At 55.7% G+C, this 26299-nt stretch overlaps 1 protein-coding gene across 3 annotated transcripts; it reads right to left on the reverse strand.

The window, feature by feature from the left end:
- Positions 1-673: 673 nt before the first annotated feature.
- LOC308552143 (casein kinase I) lies at positions 674-24568 on the reverse strand. Of its 3 annotated transcripts, none has more exons than XM_081127099.1 (11): positions 24419-24568; positions 20992-21079; positions 12004-12114; positions 11769-11917; positions 10141-10369; positions 9351-9521; positions 8103-8251; positions 3986-4178; positions 3754-3893; positions 2941-3002; positions 674-1803 (listed from the first exon to the last, which is right to left on the reverse strand). In XM_081127099.1, exons 2-10 carry the CDS (start codon positions 21065-21067, stop codon positions 2970-2972), a joined length of 1251 nt encoding a protein of 416 aa, XP_080983225.1. In that variant the 5' UTR covers positions 21068-21079; positions 24419-24568; the 3' UTR covers positions 674-1803; positions 2941-2969. The 3 variants fall into 3 exon arrangements, with proteins under 3 accessions (XP_080983225.1, XP_080983226.1, XP_080983227.1); XM_081127100.1 differs by lacking the exon at positions 24419-24568 and adding an exon at positions 24201-24340; XM_081127101.1 differs by lacking the exon at positions 24419-24568 and adding an exon at positions 22018-22147.
- Positions 24569-26299: the final 1731 nt, after the last annotated feature.

A 26299-nucleotide genomic window follows, 5' to 3' on the forward strand; every position in this document is an offset into this window, starting at 1 on the left:
TAGTAGGGGATGTTAAAGCAGAATTTACAGGATGGCCTGCTGTTCTCGCCATACAGCCGGCATTATTGGAATAAATGCTTATAGATGATTCAACTTTGTCTCTGCTTAATTTGGCTCAAGTAGTGACAAGTGGGCCGGGACCAGTTTAGTGTCAGGTATCACCAGCACTGGAAGGGACCTTACTACAGGGGTTTTGAGCCACGCCCAGGGCTTCATAATGTCCCAAGGCATCGGGCCAAGTGGCTCTGCTCTAGTCTGTGGGTGGCGACTGCGGCAATAGCGGCCCTTGGGTTAATGAGAAGGGAAGTAAACCATGTTTAATAAACGCAGACTGATAAGACATAAACCCTGGCTCTGCCGCCCCGAGCTGTGTGACCTTGGGCAGGTGACTTCACCGTGGAGTTTCCCGCCTGAAAGCAGGGAGAGGTGAGGCCTAGCTCGAATCCTCCTGTGGACAAGACAATGTCGTGAAGAGCGGTTCGAACCCGCCCACTGTACGGTCCTGGCCTTGCGGACTCCCAGGCCCCAGCGCGGCCTGCCCGGGTCCGAACCTGCCCCCCGCTGGTCTGCACGTAGTTCCTGAGGCTCTGGTTTGACCCCCAGCCTTACTCCCTCCCGGGTCTGCTGGGGAAGCGACCCCAGGAGCAAAGAGGTGGCCCGAGGGCTGCCCATGTCACTTTACCCTTTTCTACTTTATTACTTCAAATGAACAACCACAATAAAGCTCAAAAAAGTCCAATATTTACACAGGAAAAAAGTACAAAATTCCCCCCAAAGTTCTTCAGTATTTTTTTTTTCAGTTTTTTAAATTACAAAGTTATAAAAAGCTTTGCTCTTTAATTAAAAAAAAAAGAAAAAGAAAAAAAGGGAAACAGGAGGTAAATAAATTAGGAAATACACACACGGAGAAAACAAACAAAAATAAAGTAAAAACGGGTGTTAACTAGGAGGGACTGAAAAGCCCGGCCCCCAGCCCTGACCCAGGCTCCTCCTCAGAGAGGCAGGACAGGAGGGGTGGCCCCCGGGAACCCATCTATGCCCAGGAGCCAGGCGCCCTCTGGAAGGAGTCTCCAGGACATGGGGACGGGGGTGCCCCAGGGTGATGACAATCTGAGGGGTTGGTGGTGGCAAGGACACTCGGTGCCCTTCTTGAGGGACATGGAGAGCATTACCCACCCCGCTTCCTTGTTAGGGAGACAAGAACAGAAATGGCCTGGCAGGCAGGGCAGACTCCTGCTGTCCTGGGAGACAGGTCACATACGTACACACGCACACAAGGAATCTCGGCCCCCGTCACCTTGCCACCCATTACTTAAAGTCCCCATGGAAAGGCAAAGAAAGACCCAAACGCTCAGGGGGACACTGAAAAAAGCCCACACAGGAAGTCGGCCACCATCACCCCAGGGGAGCGGGGTCTGTGCATGTCTCCTGTGGTCCTGAGGCTCAAGGACACCTGGTGGGACCTGCCTCCTGCCAGACAATCAAAGCTTCCCCGAACTCCGCCTCCTGATGGCACGGAAGACCCTCAGGCTGAGCTGCTCCCGAGTCAGCGCCAGCTGGGGCAGGGCCTCGGTGTGCGGCAGGCATGGCCTGGTGTCTGGGGAGCCGTGGGCAGCGGGAAATGAAAAGGGCAAGAGTCCTTGGTGCTGAGGGCATCTCATCTTCTTGCCGTTGGCAAAAAAAAAAAAAAAATTAAACAAAATCCATCGTCGCTTTTGTGCTGGGTTTTTTCCTTTTTTGTTCTTTTGAGTGGTTTTTTTCCCATCTTTTTGTTGTTTTTTAAAAGAAAATACAGTGAAGACACTAAAAAAATGAGAGAAAGAAGACAAATTAAGCATAGTAGAGACTGACGAAATGTCAGAGGGAAGGGGGAGAGAGTAACCAAAGAATTTATATGCATATATGCACAACCCAAGGACACGGACAATGGTGGGGAGAGGGACTGGGGAGGGGGAAGGAACGGGGGGGGGGGGGGAGGCGGGGAACGGGTCATTGGGGAGAAAAAGGGACATCTGTAATACTTTAAACAAAAATAAAAATTATTAAAAAAAAAGAAAAAAGAAAAAAAAAAAGAAGACAGATTAGAGGCACATTTGCCTCTGGCCACCCATCTGCCAGATTCCCTTCAGCTCCCTTCTTGTCCCAGGGTCTTTGCACTTGGTCCCCCGTCTAGGGCACACAGTCAGTGCTCCATTTTCACAGGAAGGACACTATCTCTCTCCCTCCTCTGTCCTCTTGGTGAGCAGCCACCCAAGTCACACGTGTGCCATGGATAGCCTTGGTTCCTGGCTTAGGCCCCAGCTCTGTGCAATGAATGTCACAGGTGTGAGGCCAAGCCCAGCCTGTCGCGTACACACTCCCCAGGAATCTCAGACCTTCCCACACATACCTCCCCTTCCCCAAGCCAGACCCAGAGTGGGGAGCTGCAATACACCACCTCAAGGCCTCCTGAAGCCTCGGAAGTTCCATGAGGCTCACTCCTGGGCTTGTGGAGGCCAAGGGCCTCTGTTGATGGAAGATAAACTCCTAAGTGCCTGGCCCTGTTCTAAGTGCTTTGATGAATTAAGAGTTCAACAGCCCAGAGGCTGAGACAAAGCTAATGCCCAGGGAGGTCAGGGTATGGGCCCTCAGGCTCAGGCTCAGCCTCCGCTAGGAACTTTCCAGAATATGTTAAAGCAAAGGGGGTGTACAGGACCCGCCTAAGGACAGAGAAAAGGGTTTTCTGATTAACTGATGTGGGTCAGGCCTGCTCAGAGGAGGCCTCAACCCTCAATCAGGCCACCTCTGAGGTTTTAAACTCCCTTGAAGGCCTTTGGTTCTGGGGCCCCTGGTACCATCCTGCAACTCCCCTACCTCTCCACAACACACATTTGTCTCCTCCTAGGGCCAAAGGTATTTCTAGAGCTGGTGGGGCTGTGTCTGCAGTGGAGAGCAACTCACCTAAGCAAATACTGGTCGATGGTGGCTCCTCACTTCCCCAGATGGTCAAATGGCACGCTTGTCTTTGGAAGGAAAGCAAGAGATGGGGAAGGGGATACGCTGTTAGCATCGGCAATGTGGCAAGTCTCTCCCCACTAGGGAGCTCCAGCCCACCCCGCCAAGGCCCTAGAGCCACGGGGAAGAGGTGTGTGATCTCCATGACTCTAGGATGTGGCTGCTTTGTAGATGAAAACATTCCCCAGAGAGAGAGGCAAAACAGCTGCTCCAGGCCACTCACAACCTGGTCTGGCCACTGGATGCCCAGCTCTTGGCCTGACCGGCTGAGACTTCTCCACTGTGGACCAGAGCAGGTCTCCTGCCCACCTCTGCTAGGACACCTTCCTTGGTCAACCGGGATTCCCCCTTCCCAACTTTCCTGGTCCAACCATGGCCTCCGAGTGGGGCCACTGGAGAGGATCCGCCCAGCCCTCTATCCTGTGCTAACCGGGACTTGCGGGGGCTTCCTGATGGCAGGTACTGTGAGCCTCTCCCCTGTGAGATCCCTGCTGCCCACCCAGGCTGGGCTCCTGGCAGTGAGGGCTGGGCCTCAGCTCTACCACTTGTGGGGGCAAGTTATTTCTGACTTTGCTCAGTGGGGCTAATCAGACACTGAAGGGTTAAATGAGGCCAAGTCCCTGCTCAACAAAAGGGGCTCACTGCAAGGTGAGGTTATGAGAATCAGAGGCGGGGAAGAAGAGGGCCACAAGGCCTGGCTGTGCCTGGGGGTCTCTGGCTTGGCTGCGAGGCACAGGAGAGATCGAGCCGGCAGCTCACCTGTGAGGCTGAAATCCGGGAGACCTCTTGCCGCCCAGTGAGGTCGGAGGAGGAGACGTTGGCGGGAGCGCCTCTGTGGAGCCGCATGCTCACCTTCCTCTCTCTGTCCACCCGTGAGATCGCTCTGGGAGAAGTATTGCCTGGGGGGTGAGCAGGGGAGCCACCTTCAGTGTCGGGGCCCTGGCTGCCCTGGCTCCCCTTAGACGGCCCCCTGCCCGAGGCCCCTGCTCACCAGCTTGCTGGATGCGGGAGGCTGGGGTAGAGGCCACAGGCTCGGCAGCACTGCGGAGCCGGTTGGCGGTGGCCCCCGTGGGCGGGCCTGGGGGCAGGGCCCGGGTCGCAGACCCCCGGAGCTGTCCCATCCTCTCCTCGCGCTCGTGCTCTCGCCGCTCCCGGTCCACATCCTCGGGATTCCGGGCTGCACCCTGTGGGGATGCAAGATGAGACCTGGTCAGCCCCGCAAGGTCAGGGTGCCCCAGGGTCCAGCATCCCTGCAGGACAGGGCAGGGGGAAGGAGGCCCAGTGGGCATCTGGGGAAGAGGCATCGCAGAATGCCTCTTCCTCCTTCCCACAGAGCAGGAAGCCCAGAGAGGCCTGGAAAGGACCCATGATCACACAGCACAGAGAAATAGAACCACAAACTGCCCAAGGAAGGGAGAAGCTGGATGTGAGAGGGGAGGGAAGGAGGTCACTCTGCGTGGGAGGGCTAATATCCTCAAGATGACCAAGGGCACTCCTTGGCCCTCCCAACATGGGTCCCCTCAGCTCCTCAAGGTTTCCCAGCAGAGCAAGGCAGATGTTCAGAGGCCCAGAGAGAGAGTTACAAGGCTACCAAGGCCAGGCCAGGACTTAAACCAGGCTTCCCAGCTAGGAGATCTTTTCAAAGGGCTGTCTGTCTCCTGCCCCTAGACCTGGAAATGGCTCCTGGCAGCTGCTGTGGGGACCAGCACAACACAGATGCTGCCTGCCTTGGTATGGGGCTCATGGGAGATGGAGAAGGAATGGGCTAGAAGCCCCACGGAGGAAAAAGCAGGCAGGCTGGGGCAGAAGGGGCACATGAGCCCCCAGGTGCCCTGCCTTCCAGCCACTGCCACCCCCAGTGCAGGAGGAAAGGGGAAAGGCCCAGAAAGAGGAGCACGGCATGGGCATGGTGTCCAGCCGCGTTACCTAGTTGGTCCTGGGGTCGTCCACAGGGAAGGGCAGGGGGCTGGCGTGAGGGGGGCCGCATCTGTGGAGGAGAGAGCTGTGGGCTGAGTTGGGACCTGCTCACAGGCCACGGGGTGCAGGCTCTTGCAACCCCGTGTCTCCCAGAGGACTGGCCAAGAAGGCCATACTGTCTTTGGGAAATGGGAGTGACCCTTGCCTTTAAGCACCTCCGGGAGGTAGTAGCTGGGGATCAGAATGATGACTGAATCCTAGTGAGGAACTGAGCCCAGAGAGGCCTTATGAACTGCCTGGGGCCACAGAGCTCAGGCCTCTGCCACCCAGCCCTGCTCTGCTCTAGGCACCCCCAGAGGACTTAGAACATTCTAGAAACAAGCGTCCTCAGTCTTCCCACCCACAAGCCTGTCCAGGCAGGCAGGCCTGGAACCACAAGGCTCCACCTCCTGACCCCCAGTCCTCCCCGAGCTCCCACCCACTCAGTTACAGGAAGGCATTACGCAACTCAGCGGGAACAGCAGCAAAATCCGAGTGAGAAGAGCTGTAGCACCCAGCCAACCCTCCTGTTGGCAGGTGAGAACTCATTCCCTGGGTGGGGACTCTCAAGTGCACAGCCCTGCCCTTTGTGACCCCAGTGGGCTCAGGTGAAGGCCAGCCCCAAGGCAGAAGGTGAGCTACTCTCCATGTTTCCATCCAACCCAAGTGACGCCTCAAGAAACACATACTAGGGAGGTCTCTGGCTTTTATTTGCCCACGAGAAAACACAAGGTAAACATCAAAGTCACCACCCGTGCTGTGTGGACCTGTCCTTGGCTGTGTCAAGTTTCTTCCTGGCCAGCAGGTTGGACCTCAGCGTCCCAGGCTCCAGGGGTCTGGAGATTCTGGGGTCCGGATACTGAATGCTACAGGGTGGCTGCTCCGGGGAGGGAAACTCTCAGTTAAGGGAGGGATCTTCCTGCAGAACAGTCAAGCCCATAGTGTCCAGCATGGCATCCAGTCTGCTTGTAAGGGCTCAGGAAGGCTTCCTGCAGGGGGGGTGCTGTGGGAGGGTCCTGGCTTCTAGGCGAAAGGCATGTTGGGTCCCCATAGCACATCAGCAGACGCTTCTGCCAGGGGGTGACTGGACGAGGTGGAGCTCACCACAGTGGTGATGGGTTTCAGGGTGTCCGCCCACTCATGCAGTCCGATGGCCTGCACGTCAGAGATCAGCCCTAGATATAGCTGTCAGCACCTCTGCTCAGCCTGATTCCAGAGCCTGCTTTAAAGGGAGTCCCAGGAAGGGTGAGAGTGCCAGCAGTGGGTGGGGGAGTGCCCCTGGCCTGACTCGAGACGAAATCTTGTCAGGCAAATCGTACGATGAGAGGCTCTGTGAGTCGCTGTCTCGAGCAGCGCCTTCCGTAGAACTTCTTGTCATGACGGACGACAAGTTCACGTCAACCTCACCGGACACAGTAGCCACTAGCCAGCCACTGTGGCTCCTGACAACTTGGAATGTGGCAAGTGCGACTGACGAATGACATTTTCTGCTCTAATTTTAATTCATTAAAATTTAGCCACATGGAGCCAGTGGCTGCCATCTGGAATAACATGGCAAAACCCATTTTTGGAGCTGTACTGAGAGAAGAGCGAAGCCCATTCCAGGCCCAGACTCTGTAAAGACTCCTACGTGGTGTGTCCCATGCACGAACTCCCTGAGCGGTGCCCTGTGGTGACGGGAGCTGGCCCCGGTCCTCAGCCACACTCCCAGCTGGATGGTCTGGGTGAAAAGCACCCCACTGCCCGTCTCCAACCCTCTCTCCTGAGGTCCCTGGGACTATGGAAACCCAGTTCTCTGCCAACCTCCGTCCCACTCCTTAGGGAACACTACCAGGCCACTGCCTGAGGCCCAGAGAAGAGGCGCACAAGACCACATGCTGCTCCCAACATCCAGAACAAGGCCTCAGTCCTAAGCACTGCCAGAGTGGGCCGAAGGCACCCATGATGAAAGGACAGGCACACTAGAATGAAGCATGGTACAGGTGGGGGACATTTAATGAGATCAAGTTCAAGACAGAGGCTGCTGACGGGGTCCGCCTGAGGCTGCTCCTGGTGCCCAATCCCAGGCCCCTCCAGGGCAGTGAACATCATGCCTCCTCCTTCAGGCTCTGTCCATCAGGCAAATGATTCGTCCCCAAGAATCTCCTGGCAGGGCCTTCTCTGCCATGCCCTCTCCATTGACCCCCTCCCACACACCAAGGGACACCTCTTCAGGCCTGGCCCCGATGGGCTCAGGCACACCTGGTGTTGTCAGAACTGAGGCCCTGGAGTCCAGACCATAGGCCAGTAGTTTTTGGGGGGCAGCTCCTCCACCTCCTCCACCAGCCTATCTGGAGGGTCCTGGGTGCCCAGGGGCGCCGGGCACCTGGAAGGGACAGAGAAAGCACAGCAGAGGCTCAGCCTCTTGTGCTCACCTGGCCAAGTGCTAAATCTTGGAAAGGCCAGGCCTCGGAGGGTCCTTACCAGTATGTGGGTGAGTACGTGGGCCCAGTGCAGGGACAGGGGTGGGAGCAGGGCAGTGCAATAGCTTCGCTGTCCTGGGGCTGAGCCTGGCTCGAGGAAGCCCCCTTTTCCAGAAGAGATGTGAAACAAGTCATACAATTTCAGATTCCAGAGCTCCAGGCACAGCTGACGACTGTTTCTTTCCCCCCCCAAAACTCTTAAAAGAGGGAGACAGAACAGCCACCTAGCAAAGCCCAGGGCCCCGTGACCAGGAAGAAAGAAACCACAGTGAATGGGTCCAGGCTGGCCAGAGGGTCTACAGCGAAGGCAGCCGCCTGGGACGCACAGAACAACAAGAGCAGGATGGTGTAGGCAACGATCATGACAGTAGGGGGGCCCGCCAGCGCCATCCAGGCCCGGCCGCGGGTGCCCAGCAGAGACCAGAGGCCCAGCCAGGTCCTCCTGGGTCTGGTGGGAAGCAACACCCTGCCTGGGCCCTGCTGACCATAGTGGCACACGCTGTCGGCATTGACAAGACAGGAGTCGGGGAAGCGAGGGGGCTCTGGGACCCCAGGGAAGTCACTTGCACAGTCCAGCTCATAGCTCCCGGTGGTTGGGAGCCCCGCCCACCACAAGGTCACTTTGGCCTTATGAGTCAGGGCCTTCCCTGTCCAGTCCCCCAAGCCCGCCTCGGCCTCCAGGTGACTCACGAATTTGAGCATGTTCCAGTCGAAGACGTAGTCGTAGGAGAAGCCCTGCCGGTGGAAGAGGTTGCGGAAGAGCTGGCGCAGGTAGGAGTAGTCGGGCTTGTCGTCAAACCGCAGGGAGCGGCAGAAGTTGAGGTATGTTGAGAACTCAGCTGGTGGAGGTTATGGGGACAGAAGAGGCCACTGTGAGGACCATGCTTCCAGGGCCCCCAGCGGCCAGCAGCTGCCCTACCCACCGACTTTCTGTCCAAACCTTTCAATCTAGGAGGGGCAAGGGGAGGACGGAGCAGGACTACAGTCCCCTCCACGCGTGATGAAACCCTAATCTGCCTGTGAGCAGTCTCCCCTTTCAGTAAGCTGGTGCCGCAGGACCCTAGCTCACAGCTCGTCACCTGCCCTTGTCAACTATTCTGGGGGTTACGGAGATGGCAGATCAATAGCTGTCAGAAAGGACAGTCAAGAGCCCGACGGGAACTCTCGACATGATGGAAGCCACAGGAGGAAGACTTCCACCAGGGGCAAGAGGGGGCCTTCATAAGATGACAGACAACATACACATTGGCCCCTGGCCCTGGTTCTCGGCCCAGAGCTCCCCAAACCCTTGTTATTTCCTATGTGATAAGAACATCCCTTGTTCTGAAATTTGGTCTTTGACCCTGTCCCTGACACAGGGCTCCTATAACTTTGTAAGTTCTAAGTGGTAAGAGCGCTAGGAGCATCTCCTGTCCTCATGAAGTGACTCTGGGTGGGCTCCTGGTGGGGCCTGGTCACCAGAAAGACAAGACTTAATTAGAAGCTTGGAATTTTCAGCCCCCCCTACCTTCTCTAGAGAAGAGAAAGGGGCTAGAAATGGAGTTAATAATTACCATGCCTCCATTGGGTTTGGAGACCTTCCAGGTGGGTGAATGTATCCATATCAGGAGGGTGACGCCCCCCAACTCCACGGGGACAGAACCTCCTGTACACGGGACCCTCCCAGATCTCGCCCTGTGTATCTCTCATCTGGCTGTCCTTCTGCATCCTTTATCATATCCTTTCATAAACTGCTAAATGTGTTTCCCTGAGTTCTGTGAGCTACTCTAGCAAATTAATCAAACTCAGGGAGGGAGTCAAGGGAATCTCAGAGTTACAGCCGATTAACATTCTGGCGTCGGGGCAATGGTAGCCCAGAAGGGACTGTGTGGCCACATCTCCCCCTTGCAAAGGGCCTCAGGGGTCCCCAGGCTGGCTAACCAGCTCCCCCCTACTCACAGGGGTAGCCTTTGCAGAGGACCTCAATAGGTGTCGACATCTTCTTCTCGCTGATTCGCTCATACTTCTGGCGTTTGGTGGCTGCTTTGAGGCCCTGCCAGGGCAGGGAGCCCAGATTGAAGTACATGAGCACGTAGCCCAGACTCTCCAGGTCATCGCGACGGCTTTGTTCTGCACAGAGGGACAAGGGGAGGGGCAGGGCTCACTCGGGCTCCTGGCCAATGGGGGCCAGGGACCCCTCCTCCAGGACACGCTCCTTGACTGAGGGGGAACAGCCCGCGCTGTGCACCCAGCACCCTACTCCACCCCACTCCCTGCCCTGTCGCATGCTGGCTTGTGGCAAACCCTGTTACAAACAGGCCCTCTCTTCCTCCTACAGAGAAGGAACCTGAGGCTGAGCTTTCTCAACCCTATCTGGGCCTAGTTTTTCCAGTGCAGGCACTCATTCATTCGACAACTATGTAGTTGGCACCCCAGTGCCTCCTTGCCTGGCCCACCTTGTGGATAGAACATAAGTTGTGGCATCAGATACTGCTGGGGTCAAATCTGGCTTTGGCACTTACTAAGCTGCACAACCTTAAGCAGCCTGTGTTACCCCTGAGCGTTCGTTTCCCACCCTATAAAAGCTGTGGGGGGAAGCCAGGCACGTGAACGTGTGCGACACATCACAGCTCTTCTCTGAAAGGGGAGACCTGACTGTGGCAAGTCGGAGGAATAGCCAGGCTGCAGTGAGCCAGGATCCTGGCCAGCTCCTCAGGGGCGCACCTTGCCCCTGGGCTCGTTCACTCACCGATGCCCAGGTGGGTGTTGATGGAGGCGTAGCGGGCAGTGCCAGTCAAGTTCTTGTTTTCCCGGTAGGGGATGTGCTGGTGGGTGCGGGCATCCCGGTACTTCTTGGCCAAGCCAAAGTCAATGATGTAGACCAGGTTGCCTTTCTTTCCCAGCCCCATGAGGAAGTTGTCAGGCTTGACGTCCCGGTGGATGAAGTTCTTGGAGTGGATGTACTCAATGCGGCTGATCTGGGGAGGAGAGGGGACAGCAAGTCACTCAGCAAGCATTCCACAGAGGGGCCTTCACCAAGTGCTATGGGCCAGGCCCTGGACTGGGGGCAGAGGGCTGGAACTGCCAAGATGGAATACATGGTCTTTGCCCTGGGTGGGGGAGAAAGATGTCTGCCAGCATTTAAAGTGATTTCAAGGGGCAGGTCAGGGAAGGCTTCCTGGAGGAAGTGCCATTAGAGAGGAACTCTGAAGAAAGAATTCACCAGTTTGTGGTGAGTCAGAAAAGAGAGCAAGATAGTAGGAAAGCTAATGGCAAGCTCTAGACATGAAGTGTGGAAAGGCATCCGGGCCCCACCGAAGCCTCTCCTACCTGGCCCTACACCCTCACAGGGCCTGGGGAACTGAAGTTATAGGCATTTCGAAGGTTGTCCTGGCAATCAGATTTATGTGGAGGAGAGGAGAGGGAGCACCAATAATGCCTAAACTTGGCAGGTGTGATAGAGATGAAGCACAAAAGATAGGACTTGTCCCCTGACTTCCAAAGTACACCAAAGTCAGGCAGACACACAAGCCTTTCTTTAAACAATTTGTAAAAAAAAAACAAAAAAAACCCCACAAAACACCTAAATTAACATATATGCGCACAATGTGTCCTCTGGTAGGCCAATCCCATCTGGGCCTCAGTCTTCTGTAAATCAAAGGCTTAGCTTGACCTGGCTGAGCATTTCCTAAACCTTTCTGAGTCTCCTAACCTAAGAGACCACTGTCCTCGGCACACACACATTTAGCCTAAAATCGCAGGGCACTGGTAGACGTTCTGCAGGCCAGCCACAGACCCAGATGCTGTATAACAAGATCTCCACACACCAGTTCAGGCCCAGAAGTCTATGCTTTTATATTTTTTAAAAGTTTCCTCCCTTGAGTCTATAAAGGGCTTTAGGAACTAAGGACTGCTGGTTCGTGGGTGCCTGCTCTGGTCCTGGCACTGCGTGGTATCCCGCCTGACCCCACGACAACCCAGCAAAGGGGAGATTCTTATCCAAGGTGACTGAGGCCTGGAGAGGCTTAGCTCACCTCCATTCCCCACACTGGGACGGGACCTAGATCTGCGTGTCACAGGCTTTAAATCACTTGAGGGCAGAGTCCCGGGCCCTACTCTGGAGCCCAACACAGCAGGTCTGAAGTTGAGCCTGGAGATCTGCACTGAAACCTGCCCCCTTCCCCCCCTTTTACAGCCAATGGGTAAGGTCCCTGGTTCCAGAGCCAGGCCTATCCTATGTTCCCATTACTGCCTCCTGCTCCGGCATCCTCCAGGAGCAGGAGGCTGGGCTGGCACCCTGTGACCACTGGCACGGCAGGGAAGGAGAGGTTGGAAGGGAAACAGCAAGCCTGGCAAAACTGGGCGATGGGGGCTCACCATCTGGTCGGCCAGGAGCAGCACCGTCTTGAGGCTGAACTTGCGGGAGCAGAAGTTGAAGAGGTCCTCGAGGCTGGGCCCCAGCAGCTCCATGACCATCACGTTGTAGTCGCCCTCGGCCCCGCACCACTTGATGGACGGGATTCCCACTGGGGGCCGGGAAGCAGGGCTGTCAGGGGAGGTCCTTCCCGGCCCCAGACCGGCCTCCAGCCTCATGCCCCTACCCCGCCCTCACCTCCTCCCTGCATCATCTTGTAGAACTTGCTCTCGATGTGCAGCTGGGGGTGCTTCGTTTTCACACATTCGAGCTTGATGGCAACCTCTTCACCAGAAGCGATGTTGGCACCTGCCAGGGGTGGGGGAAGCAAGGGTCAGGGTCCCGCTCGGCTGGGCGGGCAGCTCTAAGCCAGCACCAACCTGTGCCTGTACCTGGGCGGCAGGTAAGGAGGCAGAGGGCTCAGCACTGTATCCCAGGGGAGCAGAGGGAGCTGTGGGGCACAGAGGGGCACCCAGCTTGGGCGGGAGGGGAGAGTGTAACTGTAGCCCATGCAAGGGGATGGGGGGGTGAGGAATGAGGGACGATTCAGAGAACCACAGGCCAGTGCAGCAAAAAGGCCGGATTCCGGGGGGGGAAAAGGGGGACGACAAAAGGCGCACAGACCACGTCAGGGGAACCTTATCCTGGAGGGTGGGGGCCACTGAGCTGGAGAGAGGTGAGGCCAGTGGGGTATAGGGCTGTGGAGGAGAGAACGGGGCGGGGCTAGGCTCGGTCTCAGAAAACCACAGGCTCAAATCCAAACTGCACCTTGCCTCAGTTTCCCTAGCTATAATACCGGGTGGGCCGAGCTGAAGGGCTGGGGGCTAGGCTGAGAGGCCGTCTCCTTCTCAGGCCGGTCACGGCCATAGCTGCTGTAACTAGCAGTGTGGTCTCAGCACACAAACAGAACAGAAAGTCTAGAAGGCACGACCACTGGAAGAGTTTAAGGGAGGACAGAGCTGGTGCCCGACGCAGGCGAAAGGACAGGGCTGTGCAATAAACGTCCCGGCAACATCTGGCTGGCCGTTGGCAGAAAGTCACCGCAGCTCACATCATACATCAGGAGAAATCCCAAGTGGACCAAAAGTTTGTATTAAAAAAAAAAGGTGTGGCCCGGCCGGCGTGGCTCAGCGGCTGAGCATCGACCTAGGATCCAGGAAATGGAGGTTTAATTCCCGGGGTCAGGGCACATGCCCAGGTTGAAGGCTCCATTCCCAGTCGGGGGCGCAGGAGGCAGCGATCAATGACTCTCTCATCACTGATGTTTCTCTCTCTCTCTCCCTCTCTGAAATCAATAAAAGATATATTAAAAAAAAAAAAAGAAGTGGGGCCCTGGCCAGTGTGGGGTTTCAGGTTCACTCCCCACCCCCGTCAGTTGTAGGAGGCAACCAATCAACATGTCTCTCTTACATCAATGTTTCTCTCTCTCTCTCTCTCTCTCTCTCTGTCCCTCCCTCCCACTCTCTCTAAAAAAATAAAGCAATGGAAAAAAATATCCTCAGGTCAGGATCAAAAAATTAAAAAAAGGTGGGGTGCAAGCTGGCACGGGGTTTTCTTTGGAAACCAGGCTGGCATTTACCAAGTTAAACACACATGACCAAGCAGGCCAACTCCCAAGTACATGCTCTTCAGAACCGTGAGCACCAGGAGGGCGTGAAAGAATGAGCACGGCCATGACGACCCAAATGTCCAACGGCGGAATGGCCAAACGGTGAAACAGTCATACAGAGGAAAGCCACAGGGTAGGGACAAGGAGCAGATGACAGCTGCAGGAAGTGTGAGACAGCAAGGAGCGGCGCCATCCACAAGAGCCAAAAGGTGTCGACAACCCAAATGTCCATCAGCAGATGAGTGGATAAAAAAATATATGTTCATGCCGTGGAATATTACTCAGCCATAAAAAGGAGTGACGTACTAATACATGCCACAACATCAATGAACCGTAAAAACACGGCAGCCAGACACCAAAGGACAAAAGAGCGTATGGTTCCATTATACGAAACATACAGAACAGACAGATCCACAGAGAAAGAAAGACTGGCGGGCGCCAGGGGCTGGGGAAGGGGAAACGGGGTACACCTGTTTAATAGGTACAGGGTTTTCTTTGGGGGGATAAAAATGTACTGGAACCGGGTTTGGATGGTGGTTGCCACAACTCTGGGAATGCACCAAATGCCACTGAATTCTGTACTTTAAAAACAGTCCCTGGCCGGCTGGCTCAGTTGGTTGAGCTTCATTCCGTACACCAAGAGGTTGTGGTTCGATCCCCGGTCGCCCCGGTCGGCAACCAACAGACGTGTTTATGTCTGTCTGTCTGTCTGTCTCCCAAATCAATAAACATATCCTCGGGTGAGGATTTTTTTTTAAAAAGGTGACTTTTACATCATATGAATTTCACCTCAAATTTTTTTTTAAAAGAGGAAGAGAAAAATACAAGCACATTTTTATGTCTTCATTTCAAAGCACGCAAGACCAAAATATATATAGTTTAGGGATATAAATATGTGATAAAGTCTTTAACAAAGGGAATTTTTTTTATGTCTTTATTGATTTCAGAGAGAGAAAGGGAGAGGGAGAGAGAGAGAAACATCAATGATGAGAGTCATTGATCGGCTACCTCCCACATGCCCCCTGCTGGGGATCGAGCCCATAACCCGGGCATGTGCCCTGACCGGGAATCGAACCTCGATCTCCTGGATCCTAGGTAGATGCTCAACCGCTGAGCCACACTGGTCGGACCAAAGGGAACAATTTAAAATGTCAACAGTGGTCGCTTCTGTGAGGGGACAGCAGAGGACAGGGCAGAGAGGGTACCAGGCCTCTCCACAAGGTGACAGGCAGGTCCTCCTCCAACTAGGTGGTGGAAAGGGGGCCTGACACAATGCACATATTTTATTTGTATTCTTTTGTATTTATTCAACATTTAGTAATAATTTTTTAAAAAACAATGAAAAATTTAAAAAACAACAATGAACTGTTAGAAGAAGGGGGAATTGTTTTTGTTTTTTTTTAAATCCTCACCCAAGGATATGTTTTTATTGTTTGTTTGGTTTTTTTAGAGAGAAAAAAAGCACATCAGGGTGAGAGATAAACATCGATCAGTTGCTTCCCATATGTGCCCCGACTGGGGATCGAACCCGTAACCTTTTGGTGCATGGATGATGCTCCCAGCCAGGGTGGGAGAACTCTTTTAACTTTGGGGTAAGCAAGGCTTTTTATTCCTGACTTAAAATCTAGAAGCCATTAAAAAAAAGGCTTCCTCACCCCCCCAAAAGGAATCCTTTCTCCATGGCAAAAACACCAGAAACAAAGTCCCAAGAAACACATACTTGTACCCCTATACTACATCACTAATGTAGTATAACCAGCTCCTAGAGATCAGTAGGAAAAAGACCAAAGACTCAACAGCAAACGGTAGAGAATCTGAACGGACACTCCACAGAGAAAGAATTCATTCATGTAAAACCGGCTTACTCATACGAAAAGATGCGTCTACCTCCTTGTAAGAAAAATACAAATTAAAATGCTCCTGAAAGACCATTTTCCACCTACAATTGGCAAAAGCCCCATCATAAGACAACAGGCATGTCCAAGCGTGAACCCCTAAATCCTGCAGGGGGCGATTGGGCACCACCCAGCTCCCACTCTGGAGATTACTGGGCACCCTTGCACAGTGTAATACAAGGCCTGGACCGGGCTGTCCGCCACAGGCTGTGTGCAATAGCAAAAGCTTGGAAACAACCCAAAAGCCCGTCACTCTGGGGACTGGATGGAGAGAGGATGTCCGCCCCCAACAGAATACAATGGAGAACGAGTGCGGAAGGCGGCCTCGGAGACACGGGAAGTGAAAGAGCCAAGCACAGACACTATGTACCATCCTATGCTCTCTGTTCTCTTTTCAGAAAAAAAAAAAAAAAGAAAAGGTGAGGAAATCATATGTATCTATGTTTGGTTGTATCTATATAAAGAAACACTGAAAAGAAACATGAGAGCCAGGGAGCACCTCTCACTGGATACTATGTTATGTGCTATAATTTTTTCTACACCTTTGTTGAGATGTAATTCACATACTATACAATTACTCCTTCGGAGTGTACAATTCAGTGGTTTTTAGAATATTCACAAGATCCTGCAACCAACACCACCATCAATTTTAGAACATTTTCATGTCCCCAAGCACCCTACCCCCTTGGCAGTCTCCCCACGCGAGGCAACCGCTAATTAACCTCCTGTCTCCAGAGATGGGCCTCTTCTTGGACATTTCATAGAAATGGAATCATACAATATGTGGTCTTTTGTGACTGGCTTCTTTCACTTAACATGTTTTTGTGTTTTGGCTTTTGGTTTTGTGTGTTTTCATTTGAGCCACATAAAATAAAATTCAAATTAAAAAAAAAAAGAAAGAAAAAGATTACTAAGTCCGGTGGGCAATGAGAGAGAAAGTGCTTTGTAAACTATAGTGCTTTTGACACATCAACACTCCCGCACGTGACGTGGGGGAGACGCACCCGTTTCCGGGGGACAGTGAGGATGTGGCAGGGAGGGGCGCTGGGCGCACTGCAGCCCACTGGGCTGGCCGTGCTCTCTTCCCGCCCACAAAAGAGCAGGAGAGCAGAGCAGCTAAGAGCGTGGGCTCCGTGGAGCCCAAATCCTGATTCTGCCACCTCCTAACCAGGGGACTACTCTTGAGCCTCAGGCACCTCACCTGCAACCCAGGGATGATAGTACCTAGCTCATTAGGTCTTTCTGAGGTGTCAGCAGGCTTAGCATCGTGCCTGGCACACTGTAAAGTGCTCAAGGAACATTAGATTTGATGACCAGTGCCAATCCCCAGGCTTCCGAGATGAGCCTGAGGTGCCCCAACCATGTGTAGGACGGTGAAAGGAAAGGGGAGGAAATAAGCGCGTGGTGGGGAAAGAAAAGCGCCCCTGGACAGGTTACAAGGGTTCAGGACTGTGCTGGACAGTGATCACAGCATGGGAAGGGGTGCGGTGAACCCTGAATTGTAGCTGAAGGTGACAATGAAAGAGGGGAGCAGGGGAGAAAGCTGGTCTAAAATGGAGAGCGAAGACCCCGGCCTTTAGCCTGAGACTCCAGGGGCCAAGTCCAGATGCCTGATTACAGGGTTTCTCGGCCTCCCCACTTCTGACAATCTTTGTTGTGGGGGGTGTCCTGAGCACTGTGCGGTGTTCAGCAGCATCCCTGACCTCTTCTGACTAGCTGACAGAAGTATCCCTCCTTCCTGGAGTAAAAACAACCAAAAATGTTTTCAGACCTTGTCAATGTCCCCCGCGGGACAAAACCCCCTTCTCCCCTCGTTGAGACCCACTAGTGCAAGGACTGGAGAGGGCTAGCGGGAGACCCAGGCAAGAGCTGATGGTGGCCCTATCCAGGCAGGGGCTGGGCCTTCAGAACTTAGGATTCAGCAGATGTGTGCAGAGAGGAGAGGTGCTGGGGAGAGTGTCCTCCCCCAAGATGAGGAGATGGAGAGTAGGAGCCCTTTGTCCCTCTGAACTCTTACACCATCCTGCAAGTACTACTGTTTGTAGAAACAGACATACCAAAGGTCAGTAGCTAAGCGCCACACAACTTCTCTGGGACAGGGCCCAACTGTTAGACAATCTTCTGATCCCCACCAAGTGCTGGAAACCTGTCACAGCTGCTTCCCCCAATGGGGTCCCATCACCACTGGACCCCTTTGCTGCCTCTATGTTCTAGCAGGAAGATGCCAGTGTTTTCTCTATCTCCCTTAATCCTCACAACTACTGAGCTGAGGCTCAGAGAGGTTAACTAACTGCCCCGAGGTCACACAGAACTGGTTCCAACAGAGCCAGGATTTGAAACTAAGCCCCAAAGCCCCTGCTTTCTTCTCTATTCCAGTTCCCTGGCACCTCATTCATTCAAGCAACAGACACACACTGAGCCCTGGACCAGCTAAGGCAGCGCTGCCTGGAGCTCAGCTCACCTCTGTGGGAGGAACCTAGGTAAACTGTGATGAAGTAAAAGGTGCCAGGGCAGGGGCGGCCTGTCAGTCAGAAATGGGCCTGTGGGAGGACAGGCCAGTCTGGAAAACAAACCTGGACACAGAGAAGGGCTTGGACCTGGCCAGCCCTAGAAGGTCTGGGACGTCAGGAAGATCTAGCTGGGGAGGGGGACCAGCTTCACAATGGGGCTTGCTCAGACACTCACACAGATACATGGACACACTCAGGGAGCTGGCTGGACTAGAGGTGGAGTATCTCCATAACCACCTGGTGGGGAGCACCGTTCCCTCCCCATTTAGAACCAAGGACCAGAGACTAAACGATGTAGAGTTCCCAAGGGCACATGGACAGTGGCTGGCAGAGTGGGCACAGGCTTGGCCAGCTCTGGACCTCGTGCAGCCAACTCGAGGCCCTAACATAGCTGGCCCCACTGTCCTGATGTACCCTTATGATGTTGCTGGGAGTGGGGGAAACGGACCAAAGAGGAGCTGTGGGCCTCACAGCCGCATCTATAACATGATTGCCTTCATTCGATCCTGGAAAGCAGGGCCTGGAGGCCACACCCAGCCCCACCTGCAGAGGCCATCTGGAGTCCAGCCCTGGCACTGGCACTGGCAACAAGAATGTGGCCAGAGCTCTGAACAAAGGGAGCCAGCAAGGCCAGCCGGGGAGGCCCTACAATCACCACTGTCCTCAGGCCAGCAAGACAAGGGCTCAGGAAGGAGCTGGCAGGACACTGTGTCAGACTGGGGCCCTCAAGGCCCACGTACCCGGCAAAGACTGGACAGCCAGGGTAAAGCTGGCTCCCTCCCTACCCCTTGGCCCAAGAGGACCCAGATCCTTGGACAGTAACAAATTCCAACTAAGACTGATGGTCGAGAACGCATTAAAAAACATTACTGCACGGCCGAGCATGTGCAGGTGTTTTGCACGCTGTGATCTCACCACTTCTCACCACTTTGGAGGCCTCACCCACCCCCCATTTTATAGATGGGAAAACCAAGGCTGGCAGAGGGTATCACCTGCTCAAGGGCACACAGCTAGTAAAAGAAACACCAGCACCCAAACCCTGGCAGGATTTATTCCAAAGCCTATATAACAGGAGTAAATCTGACTCCAGTTTTTAAAATGTATTAGATGACTACAGGATAAACAGGAAGTCCTGCCCCCAGGGAGGTCCCTCCACGCAGACCAGGGACACTGGCTTTCTGAGTGACCTTGGCCTGCCCCTCCCCCTCTCGGGGCCTCAGTTTCCCTTCAATAAAAAGAAGGCCCTGGGCCAGGTGTTGTCTAGGAGTAGGTGGGTCTGTACCAAAAGCTGCCTCTCTATGCCCTTTGCGCTCAAGCCACTGGTTCCAGGCTTCAGTCCTGAGCCCAAGAGCCTCCCTGATAAGGGGGTCCTTTACACCCAGCCCAATTTCACAAACGGAAAGGATATGGGTACCCCATTTCACAGATGAGAATACCAAGGCTGAGAGAGAGAAAGTGGCTTATCCTAGGTCACACAGAAAATGAGCAGTAGATTGGAGGGACCCAAACCTGGACCTGCCCCCAAATCCCAACCTCCTTCTACCCCACCCTACGTGAGGCCACTTCACGTGCCTTTGCATGTGACAGCCACTTCCTCATTCATCCATGTGAGAAGCTTCACTAAACACCCACTTAGGGCAAGCCACATGCCGGGCACCGGGGACAGGATGGAAACAACCTAATGCCTGCCGTCCCTGGAGGAGCTTGGAGTCACAGAGAAAAACCTTTAAAACCACTGCAGCCTGCACGGTTCCTTCCTCCTGCTCTGCGCTCCAGCAGTGTTTACAGAGGAGGCCAAGCTACCAGGCGACCGGCAATGAACTGTACATCGGCCTGCACGCCACAGTTTACGATGCTTTCCCATGCCATGCGTCACGTCAGCTCTGCCTCATGACAGCCCCCGGTCAGCCAGGCAGCGGCATCACACAGGCTTGCTGGATGGACACGCTGAGGCCCAGAGCCAGGCCCGGAACCCAGTTCTGTCTGATGCCTCCCTCCCATGCTCTGTCTTCTCCACTCTGTCACGCACGTGGAGGGCTGTGGATATAAGGGCTGCCGTTTCTAGTTTTTGAGAGAAACCATGGGGGCCAACTTAGCCAAGATGCTCCTGTTTCTCGATGTGTGAAGCGGGTACAGCACAGTGACATCTCTAGAAACTGCGGGGACAGATCACGATGTTCTCTAACAGCGTCCTGCCCAGCACGAAGCATGTGCTCAGAGATCGCCCGTCCCCTCTGATGGGGGAGGCAGTGGCTCGCTGATCAGCAGAGTTCATGCCCAAGAGGGCAGGGACTCCTCACCCCAGTTCTGAGTCAGGGAGCACAGCACACTGACTTGTGGGTCTCTTCCTCCCAGGACAGAGCTTATTTATTTTCCAAGGACACAGGAACAGGAGTGAGGACAGACCCAAGGGCCGGCCACCTTGCTCTAACAGCTCCAGCTCTCAGTTACCAACACGATACCTGCACTACAAACCAACAACCGCAAAGGAAGGGCAGTGACTCCTGACCGGGCCCCTCAGGTGGCAAACAAGTAGCCTTCGAAGGCAGGAGCCTCTTGACTCCCAGGCAAGGATGGGGTGAGATGTCAGTGATTTGTTTAAAACAACAAAGTGACAGCAAACTCAGACTTTCAACAGGAAGCACATCCGGAGAAAGAGGTCCTAAAGCTAAGAGCCCTGCCTCCCCCGAGGTTGCTGGGGGAGCCCACGTCATTCCGAAGCCTGCCTGGGCTGAATTCCAGGAGGCTGGACCACAGCGAGGGGGCCTAGCTGGAGCCAGCAGTAGCCCAGGACTCTCTGTCCACCAGTATCCCTCTCCCAGGAGACAAAACATGGGGTGCTCATCTAGTCTGGGCTTTCCCACGCCCAGCTAGAGACCCAGGGCATCCGAAGCTGGAACCAGAGCTAAAAATACCCTCCTCTGCCCAGGCTGCAGCAAGCAGGGACCCTGCTTTGGCTCTGTGAGGAGCCCCTCGGCCTGCCTCACCCCAACCTGCTGCTTCCATCCCCACCTGGGATGGCCCTAGGGACAAAAATGACTAAAACATGCCACTGCAGCCCCAGAGCCAAGTTCTGCCTGCAGAACCTGAAGTCCTGGCATCTTTTCTCCTCATTGTCCCCAAAGTTGTCCCAGGGCTCAGGAACCACTGAGCTGGAGCCTGGGACACTTACCCAGGTAGATATCGCCGAAGGACCCACTCCCGATCTTCCGGCCCAGGCGGTACTTATTGCCCACACGGAGCTCCATGGTGCGCTCTCACTGTGAAGGGAAGCAGAAACACGCAGTCAGAGAAGCAGGGAGCTGGGAAGGGGGCCGAGCCTGCTGGACCCCATGCCTCCCACACCAAAGGCAGGCAAAGCCACAAGGAACTAGGAGCCGAGCATTCTCCCACCCACTATCCAGGAAGGGATCTGGCCTCGCTTGGCCTGAGGGCAACCAGGTGTCAGGTGGCCTGAGAGCCTCATGTGGGCATCGGCTGAGGCAGGTTTAGAATAGGTGTCAGTGAAGCCTGGCAGAAGGTGGAATTGGAGACAAGGCCCAGGAGGAAACTTGGGGGGCCCTCATTCAGAGACCCTCTAATAGGAGCCTCTCAGAGGAAGACTAGTCACAATGAGCCAAGACCCTAAAAGAAAAGTCAAGGACAGGGGTGATGGGGAAGGGGGATACAGGACATGATCATCCAAGAGTTGCTACCATGGCAACCACCAGGAAGTTCCAACCTCCAGGGATGGGAAGACAAGTGAACAGAGGATCCCTAAGAAACTCCTCAGCCCCTTCAGGACTCAGAAACTACAGAACTGCCCTGGCCCCATCCCTACCCCAGGCTTCTAGTGCCAAGAATTAGAGGCCGAGCCTCCACAGCCTGGTCTGGCGTTCCCAGAGGCCAGAGCTTGCCAGTTTACACTGTGCCCTGCCGGAGAGGCGTCTACTTCCTCCAGCGGTCTCCTCCTCACCTCACCACACCAAGAACCTCACACAGGCCACTCTGCACATATTTTTTTCAGTGGACTGCTTGGGACTGGACTCCTTCAAGACTAGGACCCTTAGGAGGGTCTTCCAGGAGGGCCACTGCCCAAGGGAAGGGACCAAATTTGGCCAGGTTTTCGGCCTCCAGTTTCTGAGCTTCTGTGGAATGGGAGGAGAGGTGGGGGAGGGGGACGCTGATTTGAACAGCTTGCCTATGTCCTATGCCCCACCTGGGTGTCCAAGCCTGTGGGACGTCCGGGTCTCCGGTAGAGACCCTTCTGCTCTGGCCTGGGGCAAACATCTGGGCACTCTGGGGTCTTGGCCAGCAGAGGAGGAAACTCCATGGCTGGTAGGTGGTGTCTGCCATGGGGGGAGAGGGAATAGTGAACTACTAAATTGGGAGATGGGTGGGGAACCCCTAAAATCTTGCAGTGTCTACAAGAGGGCCAGCGTACAAGATTATCAAGAGGGGCCTTCGTCTACAGACCGGGAACTCAGGCCCAGAGAGGCCATGCCCCCTGCCCACCCCACCCCACAGCAGCAAGTTAGAGGCAGTCTCCTCACCCACCACCCACACGAGGTTCTTGCCTCCCCACCTGGCCGCCTCCCACCCTCACAAACAGGACTTATTTCATGCCAGGGCTGGCAAGCAAAGAGGAAGACGGAAAAGCAGCCGTGCCAGGCACAGAGGTTCTGCCCCTTCCCCATGCCAAGTGCTAGCCTCCAAAGCCAGATGCACCTGGGAAGGGAGGTGGGAGGGATCTAGTCCACAGATGGTCAGGCTGGGGCTCTCTACCTAGCAGAGGAAAGGTGCCAAGAACTCCTGCCCAGGAGAGACATCCAGCCCGAGCACCTGGCTCCCAGGAAGCCACCGCTAGCCCTTCCCCAATGGCCACAAGGAAGTAGTCTCCACCCCAGGGCTGGCCAAACTCTGGGCTCTCAACCAAGGGCCTCTGTGGGCATGCCTGGCCGGTCCCAGCTGAGGTGCCAGGGCTGCCAGCTGCACACACTCTACATTTGCAAGGAAACCCACACACCACACACCTCGCATCCACACCATCCCGTGTGTACACTCCAAAAAAGAAAGCAGGCAGTCACCATGAGCCCTGCTCGGGGGAGGGGGCGCGGGTGTGTGTACACACACAAGCACCCTCCCCCCCAGTCTGTGCTCCCGCCAACGCCAATTCAGAGACCACACATGGCAGCGGGGAAAGCCGCAGGTTCGGAAAAGAACATAAATACACCCGCATCCTATATTACATAAATACCCACTCCGGGTTATATAAATACCCATGCCCTCCGTCTGGGTGTCTTACATAAATACACTGCACATGACCCCCAGCCCCTCCCCACTCACTGGGCTGCGGGCAGGGAAGGGAGAAGAGAAGATGGGACCCATCGACCCTGCAGGAACCAGGACGGCCCTGGGTCCGCCACCCAGACCCCAGCAGCGCCTAGACTGTCCCAGCACCCCCCCAAAAAGCCTCCCAGAGGAGAAAGGACTGAGTCAGGGATGGGAGAGGCTCTCCAGTTCTTTGCTGCTTCTCCCTTGGGGGGGGGGGGGCAATAAATGAAGAATTAAAAAAAAAAAAGACAGACATGAAGACTCCGGAGTTTCAACCAGTTACATTCACACAAACTACCAAGCAACACAACACACGGGCAGTTTTCTTCCCCCCCCCCCAGCCAGGGCCCATGTCCCTGGACCATTAAAATAAAAATGGGAGGAACATCCTAGACAGAAGGCAAAGGAGCCCCAAACACAGGCATTCGGGGGTGTCACTTAGATACTCTGGACCCCCTTCCCCTCTCCCCAGATCTTTCACCCTGAGGGAGGCTGCGCCAAAATACGCAAGAAAACTAAGGGAAAGTTGGGAGGGGGCGCACCCCAGTCTGAGCCCGGGTGTGAAGAGGAGCTTGGGAATCCTCTCCGGAGGCGCCCCGGCGCGCACGGAGTTTTATGATCCACGGAGACGCAAACACGGCTCTCCCACAGCGGAGACGGGAGAGTCAGGCTGACAAACAACCCCCACCCCTTTCTTCCTCTCTCCACAAAGGAAAACAGGCTCGGTGGCGGGGTGACGCCGCGCGCCCCCATCCACCCTGCGCGAGCAGCCTCGCTGACCCCCCAGGTCTGGAGCGCGGCGCCAGGAGGGAAGGGGGAGGCGCTGCGGGCTGTCCGGTGGAACAGACGGACGGAAGCCCGGGGTCTGACGGACAAGCTCGAATTCACAGTATCAGGTGCCCCCAGCACCCCAGTCCCGGGCCCCCTCCCTCGATGTCCCCAAATCACAGCCCGGGGTGGCCGCCTCGGCTGTCTGCGCCTTAAAGGGTCCAAGCTGGGGGAGGGGGAGGCGGGCTGGACTCGGGGGGCGTCCCCCCGCCCCCCACAAGCCTGCAAAATAATAGTCACCCTCCTCCTCCTCCTCCGCGGCCTCAGCGGCGCCTTTGTCCTCGCCGGGCCGAGCGGGCGGCGCCCGGACTGCCCCCTCCCCCTGGTCCCCGAGAGCGAACGCGGGTGTCCGCCCTCCCCCTCCCCCCTCCCTCTCGCGCAAAAACAAAGAGGCGGAGGGAGCCCCGTTTCCCCCGGGTTTGCGCCCCTCCGCGAGCCCCCGGCCCCCCAATACTTACCCCGCCGGGAAGGCGCCGGTGCCGGGCCGCTGCTCGGGGGGCTGCCGCGAGCGGGAGCGGCCCGCCGGGCCGGATGCCGGAGGATTCGCGGAGCCGCCCGGCGCGCCAGCCTCTCCGCCCCGCCGCCGCCGCGCGCCGCTCGCCCCGGGCTCAGCTCTGGGCGCTCGCCGCCGCCTCCCTCCGCCGGGCCCTCCAGCCCGCCGCCCCCGCCGCCGCCTCGCGCTCCCGCCCCGCGCGCGCCCGCGGCTCCCATTGAGCCCCGGGCCCGCCCGCTGATGTCATCCCCGGCCCGCCGCCGCCCCGGAGGATTTAAAGGGCCCGCGCTCCCGGCTCCGGGACGCGGGGGGCAGCGAGAAGCGCGGCCCCACCCGCACCGGGAGCGCCTGGCGGGCGCGGTCTTCCGGGTGGGGCCGGGGGACACACAAGACGTCCTGAAAAAACGGGGTGGGGGTCGGGAGGAGGGGGCACAGAAAGCTGGGGTGTCCTAGACCCCAGTGGGCTCACCCCTCCCCGGCCCCCTGGGTTCTCTCCCCCCTCACAGCCTCGCAGCCGCCCCTCCGAAGGCCCGCGGTAGACGCGTCGCTGCGAAGGGAGACTGTTGAGAGAGTTGGGGTTCACTCTGACTTCCGCTCTGAGTGCTGCGGAGCCCACAGGCCAGGTTAATTCAGGGGAGAACCATGTGACAGGACAAGAGACAGGAGGATGCTGACAAAGCTCCGGAGAGGTAGCCGGGGCTCAGCTGCACACCCCCCCCCCCATGGAAAAATCCACAGCAAAGGCCTCTTCTCCCTCCGCCCGCCTCCAGCAGCTCGAGCTGGGATGGGCACCTGTTCTCACGCATTGAACGGGGGGGGGGGGGGGGGGGGGGGGCCACATACTGCCTTGCACCCACACCTGAGTCAGGGTCCTGAGTTCCCGGCTTGGGCTTCCATATCTGCAAATCGGGAAAGACCCCGCCGTCCCGGGTCACGGGGAGAATTAATTGAGGCTTCCTACCGGCTTCCAGAGTAGCCATGAAAGGTTCCAGGGCAGAGTTATTAAAATAATGGTATTTACCCTGGGCCATGCAAAGCTCCAAATTATGACACACATCCATCCACACACACAATTGTGACTAGACACACAAAATGCCCAGTGCGTTGTATCCAATCCCGGAAGCTTGGTTCCTGGGAAGAGTCACTTCCATAATAACTGCATCCTTGGAGCCTGAGGGACTTATTCACACACTGCCCAGACTTGTGGGAATCCCACAGACCAGGCTGTCTGCCACAGAGCGGGAAGCTGGCCCAGAGAGGGGAAGGGTTTTGCTCAGGACCACACAGCACAACAGGATGGCTCTGTTCTCCCAGTGGTCCCTGGGAAGCTGAGTGTTTCATGAGCTCATTCCCAAGAGCAGGAGAGTGAGGACAAGCCTCCCAGGAGAGGTCTGCAGAAGCCAAGGGGGACCAGCCAAGGTGGTGCGTTTTGCTTGGCCTGCCTGGTGTTTTTTATTCTCTCTCTTGTTTCGTTAATTGATTCCCAATGTTTTAAAATGGAAAGATTTCATATTACAGGTCCATATTCTTACTTTTCTTGAAGCACTGGGAGAACTGGCAACTCTGGGCCCAAACAGACGCCGGGCCCTGGCCACTCTCAGCTGGCCTGGGCAGCAGCCACTCTCCTTGCACTCACAGTTCAAGGGTCCCATCTTGTTTCCTCACATCAGCTTGCTTTACCCATATTTATGACTCCCTTCATCCCCTGGAGGTCCCCAAGTATGACCCTGTCCTAGAGGCCAGCCACCACATTTCACTACCGACACCCTTCCCTCTGTCATCTGTTTTCATCCCAGTCTCACTAATACTGAATCCTGGGTCTCGGCTCCCGGTGTCCAAGGATGCC

This window comes from Miniopterus schreibersii (assembly GCF_964146895.1).
Source record: "Miniopterus schreibersii genome assembly, chromosome: 2".
Classification (NCBI taxonomy): Eukaryota; Metazoa; Chordata; class Mammalia; order Chiroptera; family Miniopteridae; genus Miniopterus; species Miniopterus schreibersii.